This window comes from Coturnix japonica, chromosome 5 (genome assembly GCF_054131305.1).
Source record: "Coturnix japonica strain WE chromosome 5, WE-NBRP24, whole genome shotgun sequence".
Lineage (NCBI taxonomy): Eukaryota > Metazoa > Chordata > Aves > Galliformes > Phasianidae > Coturnix > Coturnix japonica.
Window position 1 is genome coordinate 6,497,198 of NC_140667.1, and position 27,866 is coordinate 6,525,063.

Below are 27,866 nucleotides of genomic sequence, written 5' to 3' on the forward strand. Positions count from 1 at the left end.
AACAAAAACAGCAACAGCTTTGCTGTTTTTATATTTTAATGTTTTTCTTTTCACTTCTCTTTTTTAGAGGTGACGCATCTCAGTGGATGGGCTGTTGTGACAGTGAGAGTGCTGCAGATTTACACTGTGACCCTGCTTCTCTCAGCTGCTATCAAAGGCTATGGTGTGTGCAGATCTGAGAGCACAAGAATCAGTGGGAATCTTGGCTGGACAAAGAGGTACCCTGGTTATATTCTAAGTACGACACATAAGCTGATTTTCTAGACTGTTTTTCTTTTAGAAGGCACAGTTTTCTTTTAAATCACAGTTGTGAATTTGCAGTAATGACATCACAAAAGATAGAATTGTGACTAAACTCTGTCAGAAGTCTCCTCAAGTGCATAGATTGGGTTAACAGTAACTGACAGTGAAAGTGACTTTTTAACATACAGATTTTGAGATCACCTCATGGGAAAGGATGATATCAAAATGCATGGAAATCATGCCTAGATTACTTAAATGTATTACCAGAAAATCCTCTCCAGATGCCATTTACACTTTTTCTACTAAGCCTCCTATCTGTATATCCCCTAATAGAAGGAAGCCTTCTTGATATTTATTAACACAACTTTCTAATTATGTTCATTGATAATTAATCTGGATATATCCATGTGCATGCAGTAGGATCTCATTATCATTCTTTTAAAGTATGATATAGGACCTTCAAGAGATGCTCGCTAATGGCTCTTTCCCATTTCGTGTTTGCTGCTGTGTGCCTGCCATGACGAGATTGTGGGTGTAGCTCCATTTTCAAATCAGAACACACTTTAAAGAAATTAGCACTTGATATCCACAGCTGCATTAATATTGATGTTTGCCTTTGGCACGTGAGGATGTTGTTATGGCCGTAACAAATATTTTGACATAAAAATCTTCATTTCCAATGGCACACTTTCTGTTATTTCTGGGTCTCCTTTGTTTGTTTGTTTGCTTTTAAATTTGTATTACCTCGTGATTCTTGTCCAACTCTACAGGCGCTCTATAGAGTGGCAAGAGGAATAATATAGAGCTCGCAGTCTATCATCTGCATTCCCTTTGCATTAGGTGTAACACTGGCATGAAAATTAGAGCCCTTGCTCCAATTTTTCCAGCTGTCTCTGTCTCTCTGTGATCTTTTTTGTACAAATTCTCTGGCACGTCTTTGAATATGAGAGCTTATATCACTTTCTTAAGCATACACGTGTTCCTGTCTCAAAACATGGCTACAACTGAATGGAATCTTCATTGTTTTTTGTTTGTTTTTTCTTTCCAGTAATTCAAGTGTGTTTACCCATCCTATTAAGTCAATAAAGCATTTGTTTTCTTCCCTTGTCCTCTTTCTCCCAGATTTCAATGTAAGTTTGTCTGATTTGTTTTCATTCAAAATCGTATGAATAAAGCAGTATCAGGATCTTTTCACTGCCATCTTCAGGTCTTTATTTGTAGAGTACTTTTACAGCTTCAGGAATTGTTAAATTCTGGGCAATACATTCCATATTACTTCTGAGGTTACCTTTGTTTTATTTTCCTTAGCAATATTATTTCTTTAAAGCTGTAGTATGTTTTCTATTTTGGTCTTTTTCTGTTGCCCCGAGAGATTACTAAGGTTTGTATTGGCCATGGGGCTGCTCTTATTCTGCACATGGTTATGGGTAGGCAGGCGAGAATGCCAGGGCCAAACATGGTATTCTGTTGGAAGAGCTTGTGCCAACATTTGGACTCGAACAATTTGGAGGAGACGTGATGTCACCGTCTCCGTGAAGTGAATTTAAACAGGAATGTTTTATTGTATTTTGGGTATGCATTTCAAAAATAACAATGAAAATAACTTCTTGTGTGTTTCCTTAATTTCTGCATTTAGTCTTTGGTTTCACAGTCCTTGCCCTGCATTTCTCATGTCCTAGAAGTATTTTTGTTTCATTATTTTTCAGGCAGAGTTTGATGACACTGATTTAGCAGTTTCTCACAGTTCACTGCTTCAGTTTTCATCAAATTATACTTCTAGTTATACTAGACACCTTCATCATCAATTTCCATATGCCTCAAAGACATGCAGGGACCAGTTTGCCAACACTGAATTCAAATGCTAGACAATAACTGTAACAGAGGATTTTTTTCCTTAGGATATCTGAGACAAAGAGTGTAGAATTCCTCAGCTCTTAGCATGTGGTTTCAGCCTGTATGCATTCAAAATTTAGACAATAACTGCTATGAAATATTGATTTTTACAATGTCAAATCAAGGGATAAAGATGAATGCTAACCAGAGATTTTACCCTAAGATCTGACCCTTTTCTTCCCAGAGGAACACTAGGGAACGACGCGTGTGAAATCTAACTTCTCTCTTTCACCACAGAATGGAGGCTTCATAAAAGTCTTGTGCTGTGTTTTCTGTACAACAGAATCTGATAATTATGGTAGTTTATATCTATTGGCCATTTTGGCTGTGGACTTTCAGATGTGCTTTCAGGTCAGTGGTGTTGCTGGGGATTTTCAAAGTGACAAAACTCTTGTAAATGACTGTGAAAATCTTTTCCTTCCTTCGGGGAGTCTTGTTCTTAACTCCATGCTCAAATTGTAAAGATATCCATGTTGGAATGCTTGACCTCTTTAAGGGCTTTTCATTATGTTCATCCTACAGTTCCCTGCAATTTTCTATAAAGGGAACATCACCTGGCCCAAAGGTAATTTGGAGCCTACAAACTGCAACTAGATGTAGATGTGCCAGAGACCATGGTTCTTACATCTGTCAAAAGTTAATTATGCAAGACATGAAGTGAAGCTCTGGTGCCTATTTGTTTAGATGTAAAGACGTTAAGTAACTGTTAACAAAAGTCAGCAGCAGGTGAATTTGCAATTAAATTGATAGCCTTCCAAAAACAAGCAAGCAAACAAAACTTTCTGATACCACTGACTTCTCAGAACTCGTGGGTATGCAGTTTGTCTGACATCCATGAACAGAAATGTCTTGTGGACAGTCTGCCATAGGATGAAGTAATGCAGAAGGAAGGCAGTTGCTGCCTAAGTCAGAGGTCAAGCAGAGGAGAGGTTCGTGATACTTCTTACTGTAGTACTGAGTGCCCCTTTCCTGCCAGAATGTGAAGTTTTGAAATTACTTAGTACAATGAGCTTTGTGTGGCTGAACTGCAGCTGAAGTAAACTGAAGGCTTTGGCTTTGCCTGGGTGCATTGTTGATTAATTAGCTGGTAAAAAGATCCCTTCAGAAAAAGGCATCTACCTTCTCCTAAATATGCCTATTGACATGGCAAATTGATATGTAACACCTTATATTACTTTCATAGCTTCTTATTCAGTACCACATCATGTTGACCAGGTGAACCCTAAACACCTGTCCTTGTCGCGTGTCCTGAACCTTCAGAATCTGGAAGCAAACCTAAATGTTTCTGCAGTGATATCATTGCAATAACTGCCGTGCTTCAAACAATATTTGCATCCCTATGAATGGACAAAACTGAAGTCCCTGCCTACTACTGAAGGAATAAATCACCCAGATTTTGTTCTCACTTTTGAAACAAATCAGTCCTGTCCCCCAAGCCCCCGTTTATTGGGAACGGTTTCTTCTCTAGGTACCTTGACTAGCAGTTACACTGATAGTTTTTAGAAGGGAAAATGTTTCATCTACTGCTTTTTTGCATCTGTTTTTGTCTCTGCAGAGAAAGTTCCAAGCAAATATTTAATTTAATAGGGGAAAAGCAGCAGACAATCATTATCCTGTGACAACATTCTTGTCCATCAAATAGAAGAATGCCTAGAGGACAACTAGTGATACTTCCTTCAGTAGTCTTGCTTGATGCTCTACCAGCATTATAACGATGTTCCTCTCTGCCTGCAGATTCTGACAAAAGGCTTCAGTTTTTCTTTCTGAAGAGAACTGTCCTTCCAAAAACCTGGTGTACTTGTTTGGAGAAGCCATGGACTCTTCCTGAAGATAGAGTGTTTGCTGGCGTGTTTGACAGGTTAGTGTATGGGTACATACTAGAGAGAGGAAAAAGTCAGATAACGATTTTTAACAGTGGAGGCTGCAAAAATTAAAAGCCAAGAGGTTATATATATATTATTCATTCATTAAGGTTTAATTAGCTGCTAGTTCCCATCTCTGATTTTTGAAAAGGAAAGACAATTTAAGAGCTGAAAGAACAGCTTGTATCCTCAAAGCTGGTGTTGTTTGTTTGTTTTATATATCTAATACTATGCTTTCCCATGGTATGTGTGTTGTTGGCCACCAAACAATTGGTGACTTCCTCTCCTCTCATTTTTATCCCTTCTATTTCAAAGATGACTCAAAAGTTTGTATGATAGAGGGAACAAATTCTGAGAAATATGCTGTAAATTTTACCTTTCTTGTATTGCTTCACAAACAGGGAAGAGTTGGGGAAGAGTTTTTGCAAACATGGCATGATAGGTTTGGGAAAATCTCACGAGGTTGTAGTATTTTCTAATTGCATTTAGTGATACCTGCCATGGATTTGTAAAAGGCGAAGAACAAAATCCAGGGCAAAATCAGACCATGACTAAAGCTTTCTGTATCATATACACCTTTAAGATTACAAGTAATAAATATTAAAGTAAGCAAAAGCTGTTTATTTTGAACTTCATCCAACTAGAAAAATCAGTCCTGTGACACTTGCAGTAGGCAGCTTGGTTACTTCTTCATTTTTCAAATGTATCTCTGAAATCTTATCAAGCTTGTATTGGCAGGTCTGCATCCCAGACAAAATAAGGGTGTTTTCTTTGTCCGTACTCATATAACTTGCATTTTGAGCTGCTCTTTTTATTTGGAAAGTAAAGGCAGAGAAATAGAGAACTCCTTTCACTGGAAACCTTTCCATCAATTCAAGAAAGCTATTTTTCCCTCTGATAGCAACTCTTGGGCCAATGCATTTCTAGAAGTAGGTACTTTGAAAAGCGCTCTGTTCTCAGAGAGCCAGAAGAGGAGTTTGCTAAGACTTCTGTTACAAGTTATCAGAGAGCTCTTTGAGCTTTCTTTCACCTACCAGTACTTCCTCCCTGTCTTTTCTGTTGTGCTAGGAGCTTGTTGGTTGTTACAGTGCTATGATGTGCTATGAAGGAAAAGCCTTGCTTCTGTGACTGCAAAGAAGGGATTCAGCGGGTTCTGTGTCAAACCCACTCATGTCCCCTGGTATCTTTATATCTACCCGGGGTTGGTACCAGTGAAGCTCTGCTATCCTCTCTGTGTCCCACTCCCAACTCTGTCCCAGCACAGGTGTTAGTGCAGTTGTGAGGTGAATCAGAAGGGCAGGCTGAGTGTCCCCAGAGGGGCTCCTGCTCACATAGGGCTGGCTGGGTGGGCACAGTGCTCTGTTGCCTATTTTTCCTTGGTGTCAGTCAGCTAAAAAATATGTAGCAAGCAATGGCCTCAGCTTTTATGGCAGGCAAAACTTCCTGGGAGATGTTGCTTTGATTTGTGGACCATTTTGTCTGAAACAGAATAGTTCCTTTGGTCGGTGGTGTTTACTTCTGCTGCAAGGAAAAACGGAGGTAATAAAAGAACAGAAAGGTCTCATGTAATGTTAGGAAAGACATAGTTGAATTCTTTTTCCAGGTTGATTTTTCTTCTTGTCCTTCCAAACAGGACAACCCATCGTAGTGGATTTGTCTGTCAATGCCTGGAACCTTCTCATTGTTTTCAACAACAAAGAAAATCCCCTCTAGTTGCCATGCATACCCCAAGGTTGGCCTGAGCTGAAATTATTTACTGGAAATTCATAGGACATGGCACGTTCTTAGCAGTCACTTATTTTTCTGCCCACTTCTTAGGCTTTTTTTTTTCTTCTTTGCACTATGGATATATGGCTGGCAGTCCTCATTTGTTGTCTCGAAGCGAAGGAACAAACACATCTGCCTTTGCTTCTTTACTTTGTCACCATTGTGGCTGCTGACACAAAAGAAAGCCAAAAAGCCACCAGCAACCTCTCTGATTCTGCCTCTTTCACCTCTGCGTAGAAAAGCCCCAGTTACCCTAAGACGACATTCAGCCTAGAACGACCAGCCCACGCTGCCGATTCTGTTCTTCTCCCGGCTGCCGAGGTTAGCTCATCTCCGGCACAGCACACCACTGCAGTGCTCTGGAGCCAAGCAAGGTGCGCAGCCTGTGGAAACCTTTTGGGGGGGGGGAATTGTTTTTCTTTTATTTTCTTTTTATTTTCGCGTGTGTATGTGTGTGTGAATTGGCGGTGTTGATGTTTTCTATCCCCCCGGGCGGTGGAAAAGAGCCGCAGCGCCGCGAGATGCCGGGGCTGCGGGCAGAGCCGCGGGCAGGGGCCGCCCTGCGGGTCTCGGCCCCGGCCTCCCCGCCCTGACCCCGGCACGGAGCTGCCGCTCTCGGAGGCCTCCCTTCCCCTCCCGGCTCGGTAGAGGAGGCTTTGCCGCACTTGGGAAATGCAGCAGCAAATCCTCCCTCCCTCCGTGCCCGGGGGGGCGAAGTGCGAGGCAGCGGGAGGAGCTGTGCGTGCGGGGGTGTGTGTGTGTGTGTATGTGTGTGTATATGTGTGTGCGCGAGAGCAGCGCTCCGTGGCCGCCGCGTTTCCTGGTGCCTGCTCCCTGACCCCAGTGGCAGCTCCGCTCACTGCACCGCACCCAGGCCGCCGCCGCCGCCGCCGGGCAACGCCGCGGGGTCGGGTGCAGGCTCTGCCCCGGCCGCGCCCCCGCCGCCCCATGGCGCGGCCCCGCCGCCCGCGCTGACGGCGTCCCCGGGCCGCAGCGGGAGCCGCCGAAGGGAGGTGAGCGGGGGCCGGGTCGCGGGCGGGGGGTTCCGGCGGGCGGCGGCCAAGCACAAAGCGGCGGTCGGCGGGGCCGTGCCACGGGCGAGCGCGGGGGGAAACGGGCGGCAGCTCGGCGGCGTGGGGCCGGGCTCCCTCACAACAATACGGCACCGCTAACCCCCCCCCCTTCCTCCGAGCCGGGTCGGGGCGGTGCGGTGCGGAGCCGCCCGCAGCCCCGGCGCGGTTTGCGGCGGCGCCGAGCGAGCGCGCCCTGCCCTGCCCTCCTCCCCGGGCCGTGCCCCCGCCGCCTCCATCCGCGCCGGGCGGGTGTGTAGGCCGGGGAGCGTCGTGCCGCTGCCGGGGAGCGGGGGGGGAGAGCGCCACGAAAGTAGCGAAGGCGAACGGCCGGCGGCCCCAGGGGCTGCGGAGTTCCCCGCTCGGGTGGAGAGCGCCGCGGATCCCCGATCCGGGAGGCCCGAGACGCTCGGGAACGGACCGCCCGGGGTTAGCGGGGGGCAGAGCGGCTCCTCCCGCATCCCGAGCCGCTCAGCCCGGCTCGGGGGCGCGCTGCAAAGTTGGCGCTCGGCGGCTCCTCCGCCGGCAGCCGGCGCCCGGGCGGGGGCAGGGCCGGGAGAACGGGGCCGGGCCGGGGGCGCGGGGCGTGGTCTGTGGCACGCGCCGGGCCGCCGTCGGTCGGAGTCATTGGCCGCCCGCGGCCGTCAATCAGCGGGGGAGGGTGGGGGGCGAGCCCGGCGCCCCGCGGGGCCGCGGCCGGGGCGGCCCGGGAGCCGGCGGCGGGCGGAGGTTGGGCGGCCGGGGTCCGGCGGCGGGCTGCCGACGGCTTCGGCCCTCCCGTGTTCGGCGGCGCGGGACGGCGGCTTGAAGGGAGCCCGGAGTCGTTCCACGGAGCGCGGCCGTCACGGCAGCGAGCGGTAAACGAGGGTGGGAGCCGGGGCGAGGGTGGCGCGGGGCCGCGGTGCGGCGAGCGTGGGGCCGCGTCGGGTAATCCTTACCCGGCCACGCTGCTCCTTGCCCCGCTCTGCAGTGCTGTGCTGGACAACGGGATGGTTTGTGCAATTTAAGTCGGGGAGCGTTTGTGTTTTATTTGAGGGAAACGCGGTGTTTTTTTCATGCATCGCTGTGCGCTCACGTACGTAGAGCTTCCCCGCGTAGCTCTCCGTTAAATGCACCGCTGAGGTTCCAATGACTTACCCGTGTTAGTTTCCCGATACTTTAAGGTCTCGTTCATTTTGAAACGAGCCGCGTGTCAGTTTGTGCCAGACCTTCTATGCGAAGAGGCTCCCGGCGGTTTGCAGCGCGGCGGTGCCCGGCTCTGCACAATGCGTCTCCGTGGCGGTGCTCACAGCCGGCCGGGCAGCGCTGCTCACGGGATGTAACAGTACGGGGCTGCTGGGCTGCACCTGCGGCAAAACCCCTCTTAGAAACTGCCGTAGGAGGCGGGAGAAACTGAGTTAGTTCACGGGTAAGGGAGATAACGCAACTTTTATTCTTTTGTCCTCATCTGCTGCCTGTCATCTTCGGAGAGTGAGTATGTTTAGGGAAAAAACGGGAGGGATTCAGAATAGCCTTAAAGAAAAAGGAAGGAAGCGAACAGCTTAGGCTCCAGATAAACGTGTGTTTAAAGTTTAAGTGTTCAGCTTGGCATTTTTTTAAGCGAGGTCCCCGTTAAAGAAGTTCCCGGTTGGGCGCTGGCAGTAGGTGAGAGGTACTTCCCCATCTCGGCTTTGGCTGCCGGGTTTCATTTCCCAAGGATGCTCCTCGGCTTTGTGTTAATTGAAGCGCAGGGGTTCATTCTCAAGATTAAAGCCTAGTACACTGGGAAGCAATTGGAGCTCCTATACTTAAAATCGTTCTGAAAGTCAGCTTTAAAGTATTTAATGCAGCTCTTCAAGCATCCCTTAATCATGTTTTATATCAGCTTGTTGTAATTTTTCTGGAGCCTGGATTGTTAGGAACTCATGAACAAATTGGATTCTTTTTTTCCTGCGAGCAAACTACGCTATATGGAACGTAATTCTCTGACCTTTCTTATACTAGATTATCACAAACACTCTGAATGGGCTTTTCTAAATGTCCGAGCAGATTCTGTGTTGGTTTGGCGTGTTTTGTATGGTAGTTTTAATTGCAGAAACACCCAACACAATAATACCATTAGCCATGTAATTTTCTCTCGGCTTAATTTATGCAAACGCTGAAGTTCTTGCTGCGAAAAGCAAAACTTGGTCTTTTTCCTCGGGGCCTGGCTGGAGAGCCTGCTTGTTAATGGCAGCAATTTCTCCGACAGGAAGATGTTTTCATTTGTATTTACTTTTCAGCGCAGGGCAATTATGCAGCTCTGTGTTGCGTGCGCTTCGTAGTTTGTATCTCAAAAGAATGAGGGTTCTTGGAACAGGGCTGCAATTTGAAGCAGGTGGTTGTTGGGTTGTTTTTTTTACTGTTATGCAAAATAACACTGAAATATAATTGTAAGGGAAATTAAGGAAACAGCTGCAAACTCGGGCTGGTAACCATTCAGTTATGACTAGTAAGCAGTTGTAGCGTTATCTTAAAACATAGCAAAGATTTGGTCTAATAACGCTCACCTTGCTGTGCTTTACCCCTAAAACTCTTGTTTAGCCTTAGGAGAGGGGGTTAATGCAAAGAGCAGAGCATCATCTCATCTACTGGGAGTACTGTCTCACTGGTGGCTCTGTTTAAATGGGAACTTTATGGCTTAGTTTCATCTGGCCTTTTTTTTTCCTCCCTTTTTTTCTCTAAGCAATGAAGGAGATGAGGAATAGAACCCAATTACTGGAATGGAGGTTGCCGACTGTCTTAACCCAGCTAACATATGGAAGCCTACATAGGCCTGAGGTTGTAAAATAATAAAATAAATGGCCTATAGCAGGCCATCTGCCATTTGCAAGGCATTTTTATCGTACTTCATGCCAAACTGGAAATTAGTCTTTGTATTAAAAATATATTTTGAATACAAATCAAAAGATTCCAAACCTTACACATGGCAAACACATTTTGGCCTGGAAGCTAAGAGAAGTCAGGAGTATCACAGTGGAAGAATGTCGCTCGGTTTGATGCTCGGCTGTCAAAACTCTCCTCTTTCTTATCTCTTTTTAGTTTTGTAAATTGCACACTGGTGTTGCGTGTGTAGAAACTAAAGAGTTTTTGCTTTGTAAACTGCCTTGTCTCTGCTTCCCTGCAGTCCCTATCACTCATTTTGTGAAGCCACAGTAGGGCCTTGGAACAATGCGTGCCTATGGAAAGCCTCTTGTCCTTCAGGAAACTAGTTTACTTGTTAATTGTCGTGGTTGCAATTATATGTCACTCCAAATAAATAATTTTAAGTATAGTGTGCTTAACTGAGGCTTTCTACACAGTTTGCTTTACAGAAAATAAAGCCTTTTTTTAAGCATTCGTAGGTAATGATGATGGTGTTAATGTGTTGAGCACAAGTGTGAATAGCAGTAGGGCAAGGGGTGCACCAACAACGGGACAGGAGATCTCTGGCTGGAAATGGGGAGAGGAGGGAGTGATGTGTCCATCCAGGGCTGAGCCTGTACTGTTTCCTTATAGCTTGGGGCTGCTGGCGAGGAGCTGCTCGGCCTGGGGAGCTGCCAGGAACACGATGCCCTGCCCTGCTCTCTGCCTTGGGAAGCTGTGAGTTGCTCATGTCCATAAGGAGGAAGGATGGCTCATGGAATTCCTTCACAAGGCAAAGTTACCGTAACGGTGGATGAGTACAGCTCCAACCCGACACAGGCCTTCACGCACTACAACATTAACCAGAGCAGGTTCCAGCCTCCACATGTGCATATGTAAGTATTACCGATGATGTGTGTGTGTGTGTGTGTGTATGGCCAACTGAATAGCATCGGCTGTCCAACTTGTCCCGAGGAAGCTCTGCTCCGGGCACGGTGATGCGGCACCTTTCTGCACACCCAGCTCTGCTGCTCGCCCTGCTACCTGCCCGAGGCACCCGAGCCTTTAAAATCGATGCTCCGTTCCCCCGTCTGTCCAGCTCCCTGCGAAATAGGTCTAATTGGGACTAATTGTGCCCTCCCCCCGGTCACTGTATCCTTTGTCCTCGCCGTTGTTGGGAACGTGTGCCGCATGCCGGCTCTGCACAACGTGAGCACAAAGGAGCGGGAGGCTGCTGTGCGATTGCCCCGATGAACCCAAATGCTGCCTTGAATAGAACCCAAATGCTGCTTGGAATAGAACCCAAATGCTGCTTGGAATAGCGGGCACGGCCTGAGCTGCAACCGGCTGCGTTCTGAACCGAGTATTCGCCTTAACTCTCAATTTCCTTCCTATTGTTCAGGCAGGTTTGATCTTTATCGGTTAGTTCTGTTAAGGTTCTTTTTCTTTCAACGCTAATAGACTGAAAAGCACTTGAAACTAAAACAAAGAGGACATCTCTTGACCTGCTCTTTGCCATTGTGAGTCAGGATTTGGAGTGATGTCACGCTATTGAATGTGATAAGGATTTTGCATAATAAGAGTGAAAAAGTTGTTGGCTACTTCGTTGCATTTTGTTATGTAGAAACCTACCGGAAGAGACACAATGTAAGAGTTCAGCACCTTCTAATAGGATTTCGTGTGGTTACGACCTTCTGTAAAGCAACTTTCCCGAGAAAGGATGCTGGAATGGCTGCTGTGCGTGTGACCATTGACGTTTTTGTTAATTACTTTTGCTTTATTTCTACAACGACGCTGTAACTCTGTTTGCTTTAGGTGCATTTCCATTTCTTATTCGCTGTTCAGATCTTTTGTCAGCAAATTTCTGTTGCAACTGTTGCACTCTGTATTGCGCTTCTGGCTTAACACTGAGCAACAACTCAGAACAAACGATAGAGATTGAGAAGGCAGTTTTAAAGAACCCTTTCTTACTGACAGCTGATTGGAATGGGAGCTGATTTTAGGACCAACGATGTGTAGTGTTCAGATGTGTAGTGTTCAGCGTTAAAGGATTACTCACCTCTTGTTCCAGAGGTGCACAGATAATTGTATCTCTTAAATTTTAAAATAGGGAGAATATTAAAATAGGGAGAATATTAGTCTGATGAAGTTATGGCCAAGATACAACACTGCAGCACAAGGGGTGAGTTGAGGCTGTAGGCATTGATAGCAAGTGATGGTTTTTGATAAACCTGTTGAGGTGAAAGTGCTAGGATCCTAATAAGTGCCTGGAGTTGTGGGCAGAGGAGGGTGAGAAGTGAAGATATGACAAAGGCTATGGGTAGTTTCTTGGATGGGGGGGAAGGGAATTAGAGCATATTGTAACTTCGGGGGTGGTGGTGGGGGGGGTCTTCTTTCTTTATTTGTCACCCCAGTGTTTTTAATGGAAGCACTGTTTTTGACATGGTATCTTCATGCAAGAAGTCCTGAACAGAGAATTGGTAAAGCAACACATTAACAAGGAAACAGTGGTTAGTTTTTATGCTGTTGGCTTTCATAGTGCCACATTGCTGCAGCTGCCAGGGTTGTTTGATTTCGTTTTGCAGTTCTGCTTTTCTGTCTTGCTGTCTGCATGCATTTTTATGTAAAAATGGCATTTGAGGAGCTTTTATATTATTATTATTATTATTTAGTGAAAAGCTAATATTAAAAAACTGTGGGCTGTTGAGAAATTTGCAAAGCAACACAGAAACTGAGTGTTGTGACGTGTGTGAGTAGCTGGACAGTCTGTTGCTGTGGGGCTCTGCTGCATACTGTAACACAGTGGCTGGATGTAGTTTGAGGACACTGTTCTTCCCTAAAGGAACTAACTTGTAAATTAGTTATTTCTTTATGCATATGAATTTTCACCTGTAAAGCTGAGAACTGTATTCTTGGCACATATCGAGCCATTCCTGTTTATGGTACTCGTCGGGCCAGATTCTCACCTCCTGTGGAGTAAATTAAGAGCCTTTGGAATTTCACCAGTACAAAGATGGTGTTCAAAGAAGTACTGGAATTGGACTTCCTGTTCCCTGAGGCTTTATCCTTTTTCCCCTGCTGTTATCTTCTGCCTTTCACATAGTAGTGTTGTGTAGTTTTAATCAGCGTGGATACTCTTCTTCTTAATTGTCTATGTATATTTTCATGCCAGCACTTCTTAGTGTATCCATTTAAGTGTACCATCAGGTAAATAACAGTGCATCAAAACGCCCTTTGCGTAGGCTGACTGATAGCAGTTTTATCAGTTACTTAGATGCTCATGTAGCGTGAATTCTATGACTTTGTTCAGTTTTTATATTGTATTTCTCCACTAATTAATATTTGAGCAGGTGGACAATTTACACTGTAAGCTTATTTCGGATAAAGGGATAGTGTGTGGAATTATTGGTTGTCTCAGGGCAATGAAACCCATAGGTTTCACCAATTGTCTGAAGATGTTATTAAATGCCTGCATTTGAATGTTTTCTACATGCAATATTTATCTTTGCTTACTTTTAATGAACTACACTGCCTTAGTTCCCTGTTTTAAAGGGCAGCTGCAAAATAATAATAATGATGAAGCATATATTTGCTTCTTAATGATGATTATTCTTCTGCAAATTGTAGCACTCGCCCGTTTTGCTGTTTGGAATTATGACTTCCAGAGGCAATTGCTTCTTGCTTCTTTGTTGTAGTGCTGCCCCCTCTGTTCTACAGCACTGTCGATTGGAGAGGACTTTTGTATGAGGCTGCTTTGAGTACTGGGAGGATTTAAAAGGCAGGGAGCTGCTCCTTCTAGTAATAAGGTTTGAAAAGAAAGCAAAAGTTGGTTAAGACCCTTGATGTGTTCCGCATGAGGCTGCAGTCAGTGGTGCCAATAGTACAAGTGAGCAGTGATAGCATGTGGCCTTGGGACAGCATCAGTACATGGAGAGGAGCTGGCAGCCCACGATCCATCTAGAAGGAGTTACAGTTATATTCATCAGCTTTTCTCAGCCCTCACCAAAATGGTTTGGTAGCTGGTGTGTTTAGCATTCTGTGATTCTACATGTCAAAACTGGTCTGTTTTAATTGCAGTACTAATGAAGTAAGAAAGATAAGAGGTTTCAGTGCAAGAGAAAATCTTCTGAATGAGTTTTTGCATACCTGGAGATACACTGAATGATCTGCAACTATATAATTTTACTGCCTTTTCTGTACCAGAGTAATTCCCCAGGTGAATATTCTTATTTTAAAATAGGGTATGAACATTGTTTTATATTAGTGGAACTTTATGTACTTTATTCAACTATACATATATGTGTATGAGTGTGTATAAAAGTGAATATATATTAATAATAGTAATATAAAAATGCAGCTGTATGCTTGGAAGAAAAAAACATTTAACACTGTTAAGGCTTTAAATTGTTAAGACCCAAAGATCTTGTTAGACTACTAACCTTGACAAACAATGTCTGGTGTATTTCTTCTTTCAGGGCAGACATCCTGCACATAATGGGTTTTATAAACCCTCAGTGATATCAGTGGAAAATTAATGCATTTGATTTGTAACGTTCTCAACTTGAGCTTCATAAAAGGTGTATGGTATTTAGGAAGGAAGAGAAAGATTGGCAGTTGTAGAATATGGACTCACTTGACATTTAGAGAATAGAGGTGAGATGTTCATACATCGAGGAATTTGGGTTGAGGAATACAGATGTTCAGAGTAAGCTGTACCTTGTGTGGCTGGGCATGGCCTTTCAGGGGGTTCTGATGTGCTGAAGAATCACAGCTTTGGTGCCAGTTGCTGCTCTGTCAATTAAATAACATTTCTTAGAAGAGCATACGGAGCTTGCGAGCATCTTAGTTTCTTTCACTGCTTCGCTATAGAAAAAAAAACCCAGTACAACTCAGATGGAGTAAATTATATTGAAGTAATAATACTAAGAACAGGAGTACACTGAACGGTAGTAGTTAAAACTTGAGCCTTCCTTCTGAATAACAGCCTCAGCTCACCTTTTGCAATCTGAACTCCCATCCCTCTGCTCCCTCTGTGGCAGGGGTGGCTGCTGAAATGCACTTCTACGATGCTGTGCCTTAAACAAAACAAACCTGTTTTTCTACTCCCACTAAGCAGCCAGCATCAGCCATTCACAGCTGCCTCCAGAGCAGCTGAGCTGCCCATGGGAGGGGGGATTCCAGCAGAAAGGAGGGGGGGGGAGGACAGCTGTAGGTGAGAATCCCTACAGCTGTCCCAAGATCAAGAGTTTCCCCTCAAGAAGAGAGCAGCTAACAGATTGCTTTTTCTCATTCTTGCACAGTGGAACAATGGAAACTGAGCTGCAAAGCTGTTAATTTTAATTGTCATTAAGGAAATGTTTTACTGGAGCGTGTGCATGTGTCCCCGTGAGTCAAAATAATGAAAGATTTCTGTTTGTCTTAATGATTTTAAATTGTGTACTCTACAAAATCTAAGCATAAAATATATTCTCAGTTTTAATTTCAAATGCTAAAGGAGAACTTTTTTTTTTTCATGAGGGTACACTTTAATTATATCTAAAGCCTTCTGAGATGCCTGAGCAGAGCATGCTGGAAGTGAAACGTTTGTACAGTGGTGAAATATGGCTCAGAGATTGCAGCCTTGTAATTACAGCTCAAAATTAGTCCCCCTATATTGTGTTTATACAGTATAGTCAAATTATGCTAATCTCCCTTGAAGAATTGGTTAAGTTTCTGACCTTTCTTTTTGTCTCTGCTAAAAGAAACGATGCCAACCTACCTTTAAAAGTATTTAGGCATCCCTGGAAGACTGGTACTCTAAAAGTGCCAATATTATTATAACAAACATAGGACAGGTTCAAAATATTCTGTCACCATTGCTCTGTTGATTGCTCTGTTTCCATCTTACATTGTCCTCAGGTGAAAGCCACAGCTGGTTTCATTTGCTGATAGAGTTGTGCTGGTAGGAACAGGCTGAGCCGCATGTCTCACAGACCCATCAGTGTGTTAGTCAGACCCCAGGTATCACGTATGGCCTCATGAAATCAGCCCTAGTGGTCAGAATGGAAGAACACAGCCTGTAGGCTAAGTGCAAGGACTGAGAGGGTGTTCTATCATTAAAACCAGTCACTGAGTTGATACTTTCCAGAATTTGCAGGCACCACGTGGGAAATCTATTCCTTTTTTTCAGGCTCAAGCTTTTTTTGCTAGTGGTGGAACAAGGACAGCCCTGCCTGCCTGCCAGAGGGGATGAGAGCTTGTTCCTGGCGATGCAAGGCGATTGCAAGCCCAGGGGCTATGTGTGCACACCTGTTACACATTTTATTTACAAACCCTTGTTTGACTATTGTGTTAGATAAATAAGAGAAAGGAAAACCCTGTAAACAGTGTGGATTTAGAGCTCTGTGTTGTATGTCAAATGGCCACGTGCAGCTTGCTTGCTTCTGTTTGATGTAGAACTGTTTTCAAATGTTGATGGTGAGCATCAGTTCTGTTCTGAGCGTTGCACAGATATTTTGGAGTTTCCATTTCTGATGTTCAGCTTCTGTATGTGGCTCTCATTGTACAGTCAGTTGCCTAGCATGATTATCTATTAAAAAAAAAAGAGAAACAAAGGGACAAGCATGTAGCATGTCTCCTTCCCAGAGGAGCACTTGATGAGTTTTGCTTAAGAATTCTGTAAAACTTTTGGATAGCTTGAGAAAATGGGCTTGTATAGCAGAAGTTCAGTGGTGCAAGGAGATTTATTTAACATCTCTTACAGTGAGCTGTAGTGATTTAACTGAAGAAATAACAACATTTGGTGTATAGCCAGTCTCTTCTCTTGTAGCTCACAAGACCAACAGATAGCTCACCTGCTGTACTCTGCTGTCAGAGGAGTGTTTGCCCCTGATTTTATAATAAGCATATTTTCTAGGTATGCATCATTATGCTGACGGGAGAGACAAGCAGGAAAATTGCAACACCCTCCTGTTTTTACCGAAAGATTGCTTAATTATTGGTACATTGTAAGAAGCATCGTCATGAATTTTGGATTTCATATTCCAAGACCTACTATTCCTTGCATGCTGCTTGACAGAGGCCTAGAAAGATTCCAGCAGATGTTAACAAGGAGAAAACAAGACTGGAGGCTTCCTTGCAGCAGAGTCCCCACTTATTGCACCAGGCATTAACTTCTATCAGCACATTAGAGGTAAAAGCACACGGCCATTAAGCTAGCACTGCCTTCCCAGGAGGGAGCAGATGGAGAGAGGCTGGGGGAGGGAAGGAGTATGATAGAGGGACTTGATCTGATGTATCTGTAAGCCAGGAGACTGGCTATTTACCACGTTTACAATTTCTCTGGTATAAGGAATTGAGTGTAGTGACTGGGAGCATCAGGGTCAGCACATTACTCCTCAATGTTTAGCTATTGTATCAGTTTATGGGAAGGAAAAGGTGTTAGTCCAGTATATCTTCCCTCATGCTCACTTTATATAGGGAGCACGAAGGAAAAAGTCATTACTTTTTAATTACTATAAGCCTTTTTGTTTCTTAAAGCACATTTGCTTTTGGTTAGGATTACCAAGGGGTTCTTTTTCTCTCCTGTGAATGGTGAAGCAGTAGTTTTCAGGAAAATGAGAATTGTTTAGAGTTGTAGTTTAATGTAGGACAGCACATTTAAGACACTGGATCACTGTACTGTTCTCTTTGTAAATGCAGTGACAGGGCTGGTTTCTAGGAGTTACCAAATTAAGTGGCTTCTTCAGTTCTGAGCTATGATTCTTTGCGGAGTTTCTTACCTCTGATTGTTATCAATGTACGTGCAACATTATGATTATTAAAAAGGTAGTTTTGTCTTTATGATTTGCTTGTTCTGTGAACTTCAAGTCAGCCAGGCATGTGCTTTTCCTTCCTGATGTTATGGAGAGAATAAATTAAAGCTAAATAAGTAGAAAACTATGAACGTTTTATAAAGAATGCAAGTATTACCTCTGAAATTACTTGAAAGTTGTCAAAAGCAAGATTTTTCATTTGGATGATATTTCTCTAGATGTGTTTGATTTTCCATAGTCCTTTGTTTGCTAAACAATAATGCTTACAGCCTTGGGGGGGGGGGCATGTTTATAAAATAGAAGAACAAAGTTAATTCTTTTTTATTCTGTACCTTGAAACTAAAAATATTTCTACTTGCGGCGCAAACTGTGGGTTACTGAGGGAGTATTGTGGCTTGTATTACATTTTTGGGTCTTTTTGATGGTATTTTAATTGTTTGAGGAAATTTCTTATATGGTTCCCCTGCTGGAACTGTTGTCAGTATAATGAGGCTCCACAGATCAAATAGTGCAATTCAAGTTTCAGACACCCTGATAATGATGATCCTCCAGAGGTGCTACATGGTTTTTTGTTGGTGGGCTTTGTTTAGGTTTGTTTTTGCACTGTGACCTCTGACATGGTGTATTGCTTTGCGTTGCAGCTGAGCGGGAGTGCCAGCCTTCATGGAAGGATCTTGGAAGCTGCTTCATCCTAGCAGCAAAATGAAGACCTTTAGCTCTTGAGGTTTTCATTGTTTGTTAGTTATCTGTCAGCATAAATGCTATGCCTTCAAGAAAGCAGGGTGTTTTTAAACTGCATGTGAAGTAAGTAGGGCCTTTGTTTCCTCTGAACTAGAGAGGAAATCCTGATGTAGCTTTCGAGGAAACTAAATGGTTGTTGTTTGTGAGGATTTTGTTTTTTCACTCATTTTATATACCATTAATCCAGAGCATGTTTTCTTGTAGAGATCCCTTGCATTCAGTCAAAATAGGCAAGAGGAGTATTAACTTAAGTTGAAAGTTAACTTTGGATCACTTGGATTCCTTGGTAGTCTGTTCACACCATCAGTTAATACTGTGATATAAATGAATGGTTATTCTGAGTGAGTAGTTCTCTTGAAAAGGTTTTCAAGACAGCATTCTGCAGAATGGGGTGGGGGGGGGGGGGGGGGGAGGCTTTTATGAATCGTTTTAATCAGTGTAGAGCTAAAAGCTGTGAACTGAAAGACTGAGTTGGGTAGAGGTATTTTTGAGAAGTTCAAATGAAATGAAGGTCTGTCAAAGATATGGTACAAGAAATGGCAATTTTCTTGATAGATTTCTTGTCTAAAAAAGACAGTACAGTTTCTTTCGGGCCCAGAGGCTTGTCCAATGAAGTGCAAGAAGAATGTACTGGAGGTGTGTGATGCAGTGGTGGTAAGCAGGGGTCAGAATAGATGGAGAATGAGAAGCAGAGAACAGAGCCTGAATGCCCAGAAATAACCAGAGGTAAGATGTTGGCCTGGAGAGTAATTTGTTAGGATTTTAGCATCTGCATATGTGCCTAAAGGCAACCTTCCTCTTGCACCAAGCCTGGAAATAATATATGACACGTTATTGCTACAGTGTCAGTATCAGTCTCTTTTGGTTTTGCGTGTTTTATTATTTTCCTAACAAAAGCTTTTTTAGACTTTGAGCTTTGAGTTGTGCGCCTTGTAGTTGTTCACAAGGGAATCTCTCAGGACTGACCGAGAGGCTGTGTGTTAATGTGCTGAGGCAAGGTCGCTTGAACCTGTCAGTGCTGAGCCCAGGGCCCGGAGGCTTGAAAGACTTTTTATTTTTAATTCTTTATATTTTTTGCTTCTATTGGGTTTCTTGTGCTTGTGAGAAGTGTCAGGCAGCGCACTGGAAACAAACTCTTTCTCCATGTATTCACATAGAGCTTTTGTAGTTACTGTTCAAGCTTCCCTCATAAGCTCCCCACAAATGACTGTCATCCCGTACCTGCAGGGACATGATGTGCAGCCATGAGGGAGATGTGTCAGTGTCCATTCAGACTGTAGCTGCTTCAGAGAGCATCCATTACAGATGTGGGCTTCGTTATGTGAACACCTTTATAGGAGCTAAAGCAGAGTCCTCTGACTGTCAGATGGGAGATTTTCTCATTGTTTAGGGTCGAATTAGCCAATAAGCTCTAAATGAAAAATGGGTGTCCTGCAATATCCATTCCTTAACAATATACTGTATGTTTGTAGTGTGTGAGCAGTGCTGACAAATGCTTTCAAAGGATGTGTGGATTTTTCCCTCCGTCTCCCAAGCAGAATGGGAGTTCAGCGTTGATCAGCGATGGCAAAACTGTAGTATGTTATATATTAGCTGCAGCGGGGGGCTGCTTGGAGCTGCCATGCCAAGCTGTCTGAATTGAGTGTGCTCCTAAAGGCCTGTTCTGCAGGAGGAACGGTTGAATGCAGTGTGAGAATCTTTCCTGAACTGTCTGGCACTTTGGTATACTAACTCCAGTGAAGATCAATTCAGAATGGGGGTTGACTTGGAACAGTGATAGTCCAGAGCCTTGTTGTAAGGCTGGCTGTATCAGAGAGAATAAAACTTCCCCCATCCTTATTAATTGTTGTACTCATTATACACATGCATGAGTTGCATTTGGCAGCACTTCAACAGATGTTTTTAAAGGCTGATCTCACTTCTGCAGTCAATTTTGGTCTAGTGCTATAGAAAAGTTGTTAGTACATGTGACATCAGATAGAACTGCATGTGTTCTTTAAGCACGTTGGAGTTAAGGTCTGTTCTTGTCCTCTTTGGAAACATTATGCATTTCACCCATTGCTATCTTGCAGCAGTCATACATCTCCTAGATGTAAAAGGGGTCGTGGCTACTGCACTGGTTGCAAGCTGAGGTTTTAGTGATGTTAGTTCAATGGCTCTCGCAGCTCTCATTAATGAAAGGATGTTTAAAAACAGATGGGTACAGTGTTAAACCAATGACTACATATGGCACACCTAAAAAAAGGTTTTTTATTTGTGTTCCTAACGCTGCTGCCTGTGTTTTTGTAATAAAGCAGTGACCTAGCAGTTTAAGCAAGTTAGGAGTTCAGCTGTACAAAGCAAACAGAAACCTCATTCATTAACCCCCATGTACCTTTTGGCAATTAGCAAAGGTGACCTGTAATCACCAGAAGACTTGAAGCTGAAGTGAGACATGTGAGTAGGTATTTCCCTCACAGTGAGAATCTTACTTTGTGACAGGATGGGGGGACACCGATCCACGTGTACTATTTAAATAGGTCTGTACTCTGCATTATAAATATGCACCGGATGCAGGGGAGAAAAACCAGCACATTCTCTCAGGATGCTGTTAAGGCCAAGCAGAATCTCATTAGGGACAACTTCAAAGATCGGTTCCTCATGTCCATAAAAAACAAGTGTAAATTATCTTCTGTGAGCCTGCTGTTAGCAGTTGCACTGTTACATTATGCATGATTCTAGACTGCACATAGTATGAACAAGCTGCACTATGCTCCATTAGTGCTTTTCATTTTTATGCTAAGCCTTGCAGTTTTGCTATTTATTGCTGTTGTTTTGCCTAATACTCTATTTGACTTAAAATTTCCCCTTACATTAGGTGCTAGTGGTGACTGCAAAAGGCATTAAGGTTCTACAGTGCTTGTATTTTTACAAAGGGTTACAGACAGCTTCACTTGCTCTCTCATTCTGCTCTCTGCACTTGGTAAGGAACGGAGTGAATGCTCCTGACTCAGAGTGGATCTAGATGGAGCTTCCTGTGATGCTGCAGTGCAGCACTTGACTGTCATGGCGTTGAACCCCTGGCCAGGTCAGCAGCCTGGCTTACAAGTGGGCACATGGATAGGGGCACAGGGTTGAAAGGAAATGCCCCTTTGGAGCTGTGAGTGTTTCCCTGGGGGTGCTGTGTCTGAGGCCAGCCAACATTGCCCCACCTAACGCTGAGCTGAAGGATTGTGCTAGGTGGCAAATGGTATTTGTAATCTGGAGCTGTGGATGGATGTTCTTTTTCTCCTTGAAAACATTTAATTCTCATGTATAGCTCCTACCTGTGGCTCCCCTGGACAACAGGGCCCTTAGTCTGAAGAGAAGCCAGAACTATTTTAGTGAAGTCTGCTCCTATAGCGCCGATGTTAATCATGTAACAAAGCCACCTAATTGAGGACAGATTATGCTGGTAACAAGGCTTATACTGTGACAGCAAGCACTAGATGGAGGAGAGCTGTGGAAGCAAAAGTCTTCCTCCTTCCTGAGCTTAGGGTTTTAATTTTTTATTTCACATGTACCAGACTTTTTACTGTGGTAAAACATCACAAAAACAGTTTTTTTCTAAGTGACATCACCTTGTAATGCATAGCTATCTAATTGTTAGCAGAATTATCAGAGATCACATGCTTTACCCCAGGACATTCCCAGCCACTTCAGCTGCCTTTTGAAATCTAGGAGCCAAAAAAAGCACCTCCTTTAATTTTTTTTCCCATCAGCAGGTGTACCAGAGGGAAATGAAACCCTGCTTACCTTCTGTTATTAAGAAGTCAGGAAGGAACGAAAAACACAATGTATATTTGTTTCTATATGTGTGTGCATGCCTGTGTTTACATATCGTTGATGCTGACTGTTAGCTGGGATGTCTGCGTGCAGTAATACCTCAGTAGTTATCTGGGAGCTTGCTTCCCTGTGACTTTCTGTTGACTTTGTTTTTAAAGCCTGTGAAATCCCACTGTGGTTCATTATCTCACGAGGGAGTGATCAGTTTCATTAGGAGTTCAAGACTGCCACGGGAGGAAGCCTTCATTTAACATCATTGTTCAGGTCCGACTTGTTGTCTGACAATAGCAGACGATGTTTGAAATGGCGATAAGATAAGAAGTGGCAGTGATAACCATGTTGTAGGGTTACTGGAAGGGCATGAAACAGCGTCTGGCCGTGGGACTTGAAGGTCTGATTCTCAGTTGTAATGGTTGATTGAAATGTTCTTCTCGTGGAGTTGGCAGTTAATGTGGCATTCATGTCAGTGTGTCCCTTAGGAGAAAATGAAGCGGTCATAAGAAAACAGCAAAAAGCAAAGGCTGCATAGCTGAGCAGAGCATCGCCGTTTTTCATATACAGTAAGTTGGTTTTCGAGTTCAGATAAATACACGAGACTGAATAAAAACAGTTTAGTTCAAAGAAGATAAAAGTGGAGTAACAAAGGAGCATAAATGGTTAGGGTGGAGAAGGCTGGAAAAGTAACACATGTAGAGGGTTATAAAGCACAGCACAGTGAAGAAACTCCAGTCAGCGTTCTTGTTATCTCGGTATACCAAAGTTAATTGCTTTTCTTTTTTTCATTCATTTTGTTTGCTATTAATTGTTCTGTTTAGGAAGTCTGTTTCCTATCTGAGCCAAATACAGTCTCTAACAGAATGAGTTGTCTAGCATTTGAACATGCAATGCAAGATTAAACTGTGTCTGGAAATAGAGAAAATTCTCATTAGATCAAAGAGTTTCCTATTAGTGTCTCAGTAGGAAGAAAAAAACAATTGATTAACACTTCAGCAAATTGCTGTGTCGGTTCAACATGTTGCTTCTGCTGAAGGGACCGGCTCCCAGCCTTCATTCCTGCCGTGCCCAAGTGCTCTCACTGCTGGCTCTTTTGCCAGCCCAATGAGCTGAACTGACTGATGGTGGGGTCACAGCTTCCAGGGCTAGAGCCAGGTGTGTCCCGAGAGAGGTGGCAAGGCAGGCACAGAACAAATAGGTACAGGTCTAGGTATGCTGAACTGTCTTGTGAGTGCTGTTTTCTGGGCTGTGATTTCTAAATGTGAAGTCTTCACTTGTGGTGCTGGTTTCAGTTACAGTTGCACTAGGAATAGGGCTGGGAAGAGGTTTGTCTGAAAATGTGCCTGGTTATAAGAAGCATTAGAGAAGACATGACTATCCAACTGCCTATAGGGTCACAATGTAGGTTCTGAATTAATAGGACAGGAAAAAAAAAGACCTTTTTTTCCCCATGCAAGTGATGTGAAAAACAGCCCATGACTTTTCAGAAACTACTTTTCAGACTGACTTTTAAGGAGGGCTGAGATCTGAGCTTGTGTGTGCTAATCTTTTTGCTTGAGAATAGCATTCTTAACCAGATCTGTGAAAGGGATGAATGGTAAGGGCAACAATCTCAATAGGTTTCCTGGCAGAAGTTGTCACCCCCTGTGATTCAGAGCTTGGTGTGGCACTCTTGAAAGAGAGGATCAGGGGCTGGGAGCCTTCGGGGAGAATCCAGGAGAAGGTAGGTAACACGCTGCTCTGTTTTGCTTAGTGGTGTGAAAATCACATTGTAGTTCATGCAGTCAACAGCACTTCCCTTTGCTTACTTCCAAATATAGAATAGGTTGTATGTTACTTTATCTTCAGTGTGCAGCTTTGACATCTTGTTAAACTCGTGGCAGGCCATACTGAATGTCCCAAGGCTGAATTCCCTTTGTAATGTGCTGCAGTTGTCCCTGCACATACGAGCGTGTAGCCATCATGCTTGGATTGAAATTGCATTTTTGCCACCAGGGTGGGAACTGCAGAGTGAATGGCACGTGCCGCTCAGGGAACTTGCTAAATTCCTGCGAGGTTAGATACCCTTCAAACAGTTGTCCTGTCTGAGCTGAGTACCGCTGGGCAAACCCAAGCATAGGGCAATCCTGGACCTGAAGGTGCATCTGGCAGGCTGCCCCTACTAAGAAATAGTTAAATGGCAACTCTGCAATGCAGGCTGTTCTCTGGACATGGCTGTTTAGCAAAGGTCAAGGGCAAAGGGACTTATGGTTCATGTTTTGTGTACGTGCGCTTGTGGATGTGCGCATAGGGAATGGCTTCATTGACCTGCACGGAGCGGTTGCCAACTGCTTTCACAAGCTGGTCGACTAAAATGTGCATGAGCAAGTAACTGGAGTTGTGTTTGCAGCTCTTCTGGTGGCACGCTTAGAAGGGCATACAAGTGTGGGATCATAGCAGCAAGCTGTGAGAAATGGTCATTGAAAGATTGTGATGGTTCAGATGAGAAAATACCATTTCTGAGGACAAGCAAGGTCTGGGTGCTTTACTGTTTGGTTTCATCATTTCAGATGAAGCCATGCTGGAGGCTCTTGAGCAGAGCCTCTGAATTCCAGAGCCAGTCTTGCCCCCCATTAAGGACAACGTTAGTCTGAAGTCTTTACAGCCAGCAGCAGGTGAGGGAGCTCAGCACTTTGTAGGTCAGAGTAAACCGGTGGAGTAGAATTCGATTGAATAATCAATTGCAGAAGGGATTTCTGGAACAGGCTGAAGTATCTCACCAGTTTTGCCCTCAGGGGCAGCATTTGTTGGGAGTCGGACTGTAAGTCTGTTCTTGATTGCCAAGAAGTGTGGAGGGGAGAAGGAGGAGCAGGCTTGCAGGAAATTAGTCACTTCAGTCAAAGAACTCAGAATCTTAACTGCTGATTTTGTTTAATACGTAAGACTGTTAAAGTACTGATGTGAAGAGAGTAGTTTCACTTAGCTCACATTCCTGTACTATTACGGTCACTGTGAACTTTGACTTCCATGACTTCAGTAAGCACAAGCCCTTGGTGCTGCCCAGCTGGAAATTTCAATGACAATGCTACAATACAGAAACAAAGAAACCTTAAAAAAAAGGGGTGGGGGGTGGAAAGAAATGAATCCAGATGTAGAGGAGAAAGTGGTTAAAAGACAGCTGTTCTCTGATTTTAACACCTCCTTAAGCTTTTGTCTCCTCCAGCAACTTACTTAGAGAAACACCCATTCTGAGGCTGTCGGGGATGATGGAAAATTGTAATTACCTTTTACGGAATGTTTAGTAATGCTTTAATTATCTATTTTGCTGAAAACCCGTAGACTTTTTTAATTAATAATTTTTATTTGCAATTTCCTGTAACTTTGCAAAGCTGTCATGGAATTCTGTCATTGCCTGTGCTTAAAGATGGCTCTTCTTGCTCCAGAATGGCAAGAAAGAGAACTAATATTTCATTTACATGCTGAAGAGAAATGACTGTGGGTGGGTGCAGTCTCATTATTGTTCTTAGTTCAAGTTTGGTTGTGTAAAAAAACAAACAAACCCCCTCCAAAAACTCATAATGAAACGCCTGGTAGTACAGCTGATGGTGGCTGCACCAACTGAATTTGACAACTTTTGCAGTTTTATTGTGGATTTTAAAACAGTTGGAGCTTCCCTAAAAGTCAAAACACATACCTGTGTGTGTGTTTGTGTGTAACTTTCATAAATGCTAAGAGGAGAATTAAAAATGGAAGCCAAGAAGTGTGACTGCTAGGATAACTGATTCTAGTAGTTTCTACAGGAAAGGTGGTTTTGCAGCTGCTCTTCTGGTATTTCTCTTGGTGTGGATACTCATATTCTCTAAGAAAAGAGCTTAAACTAAATCAGAAAGCAGGACTGTGCCTAATAAATAGTCTCCCTTGGGAACCTATAGGAAAAGCTATGGTACTTTTGATACACACACTATTTCACTTCAAGGATACCTCCTCATATTCACAAGCTTTAAGAAACAGGAAGATAAACTAAAACAGTGAAGAAGATCCTTCTACATTTGTGTTTAAGCTCGTGGTCTGGGGGGGTCTAAGGTCTGTCGTTCCTCTGTCTTTGGCTTATTAATGGCAAGATTGGTGGAATTCATCTCTGTGTGTGAGTCCTTTTGTATGACTGACTGTATGACCTGAAATGTTGCATGATCCACTTTATGCTCACCAGTACTACACGTGTGATTTTCACCTAGATAGATTATTCCCATCTGAATGTGAAATGATGCCTTCTATTTGTTCCTCTGCAGGCTGGAAGTTTTGTGATTTTAACATGTTTAATGCATTGGCTGAAACAGTGCAATTCCCTCTTCTGTTTTAAAGCGTAATCAGTGAGATTGCATTTGCACTGCTTGCAACTGAATCACATGAGTGAATTTACATTGTCACATCTCATTCTGTGTCATAAAATGTTATGTGGTGCAGCCTGTTTCCTTCGTTCCCGGCAGTTTTTGTGGTGATATCCTTGCTCTAAATTTCAAAGCTATGAAACGTTTGCCTTTTGGATTTGGTGTGGAAATCACTTTCTGCACACGCCAGAGGGACCAACATTTGGTACTGCGCTGCATATGGGTTTGGAAAGTAGTAAAGATTTCAGAGTTTTCAAGGTCTTGCATTCAGTTGCACACTGAGCAATTACCATGCAGGTTTGTTCAATTAACAACAGCTTTAGAGTCATATGGGATAATACTTTCCAACTATTCAGGTGTAGAAGCAACGCAGGGAGCTTATTTTTGATTTATTTGGCCTTGGAATTGACTCGAGGAAAATAAGGAATTCAAAGTGATTCTGTAGTGCTTCCCTCATTCCCCCTCTTTTGTTGCAGCCATAGAAGTGAAAGTAAATTATTTTTAAATTGAGTTTTCTAGAAGTATCCGTAAGGTAGATTTATACCTTGACTATAATTGCATTTTGCTTTTATTTGGTTCTGGGGAGAGGAGGGGAGTGCACCTTTGCAAATAAATGATTGAACTCAGAAAGTAATTGCTAACTGCAGAAGTCAGCAAGCATTCTGATAAATGTGGTGTACGAACATTCCCTCTGAAGACGTTTAATTCCTTATTTTTTTTATGATAAAAGTAGAAGCCGAAAAGAATTGCTCTTAAATAACCTGTAACACTTTGGTTCTCCACAAAACCTTTGCTTGTTAACTACATTATTGATATAGCCTCCTGGTGGTACATGCAGCAGGACTTCTCCCAGTATTCCTTATTTAGATGTGATACGTGACAAACAAATGCCACAGACAAGCTACAGCGCTAAAGAAACAAAAATGCTCTGCTGGATTTTATCCATAAGAATTGGTTTTGCTTTCCATAAGAAGGCATTGCTGCTGAGTTCAGCAACATGTAGTGTTGCTTGAGAAGCGTTTCAGCACACTAAATAGCGAGTTAGGTTTGAAAAAGAAAGGGGGAAGAAAGTCAGAACACACCTTGTAGTTGTAAGGAAGATCTCCAGCTGAAGTTACATTCGTGCTGTGTTCTGCTCATGCACACTTGAGATTTTATTTCCCTCTGCTGTAACTTTTATCTACCAAGCTTTTTCTCCTTCAAACTAATGTTTGCATCTTGAAACGCTCTGGAATGTATACTATTTGACCTCCAGTTTCCTTGTCATAGGTTGTTTAATACTGGAGAGAGAGAAAAGAGGGAGAGAGCTATCTGGTATAAGCTTTTTTAGCTGGGAAAATATTTGGCACAGTAAAAGAAAAGAACCTGTTTTTAGTATCTGCAGCCCTCCATCATGCTTACCTGGGATCTGCAGAAGTTTTTGATTGAATCCAGTTCTGTTTGCAATTGGGTTTCATTTTGGACATGTAT

At 43.5% G+C, this 27,866-nt stretch overlaps 1 protein-coding gene across 11 annotated transcripts in view; it reads left to right on the forward strand.

Moving 5' to 3' along the window:
- Positions 1-27,866, forward strand: part of MPPED2 (metallophosphoesterase domain containing 2) — a 164,864-nt gene that overhangs the window by 68,537 nt on the left and 68,461 nt on the right. For 3 of the 11 annotated variants that reach the window (XM_085549943.1, XM_085549945.1, XM_085549949.1), the window contains exons 3-5: positions 68-218; positions 3,871-3,994; positions 10,352-10,593. In XM_085549943.1, the coding sequence (XP_085406069.1) occupies positions 10,466-10,593 (128 nt within the window). In that variant the 5' untranslated portion in view covers positions 68-218; positions 3,871-3,994; positions 10,352-10,465. Of the gene's footprint in view, positions 1-67; positions 219-3,870; positions 3,995-6,002; positions 6,140-6,641; positions 6,779-7,543; positions 7,693-10,351; positions 10,594-27,866 lie in introns of those variants that run through there. The other 8 variants (XM_085549944.1, XM_015863523.3, XM_085549948.1 and 5 more) reach the window with 5 other exon arrangements.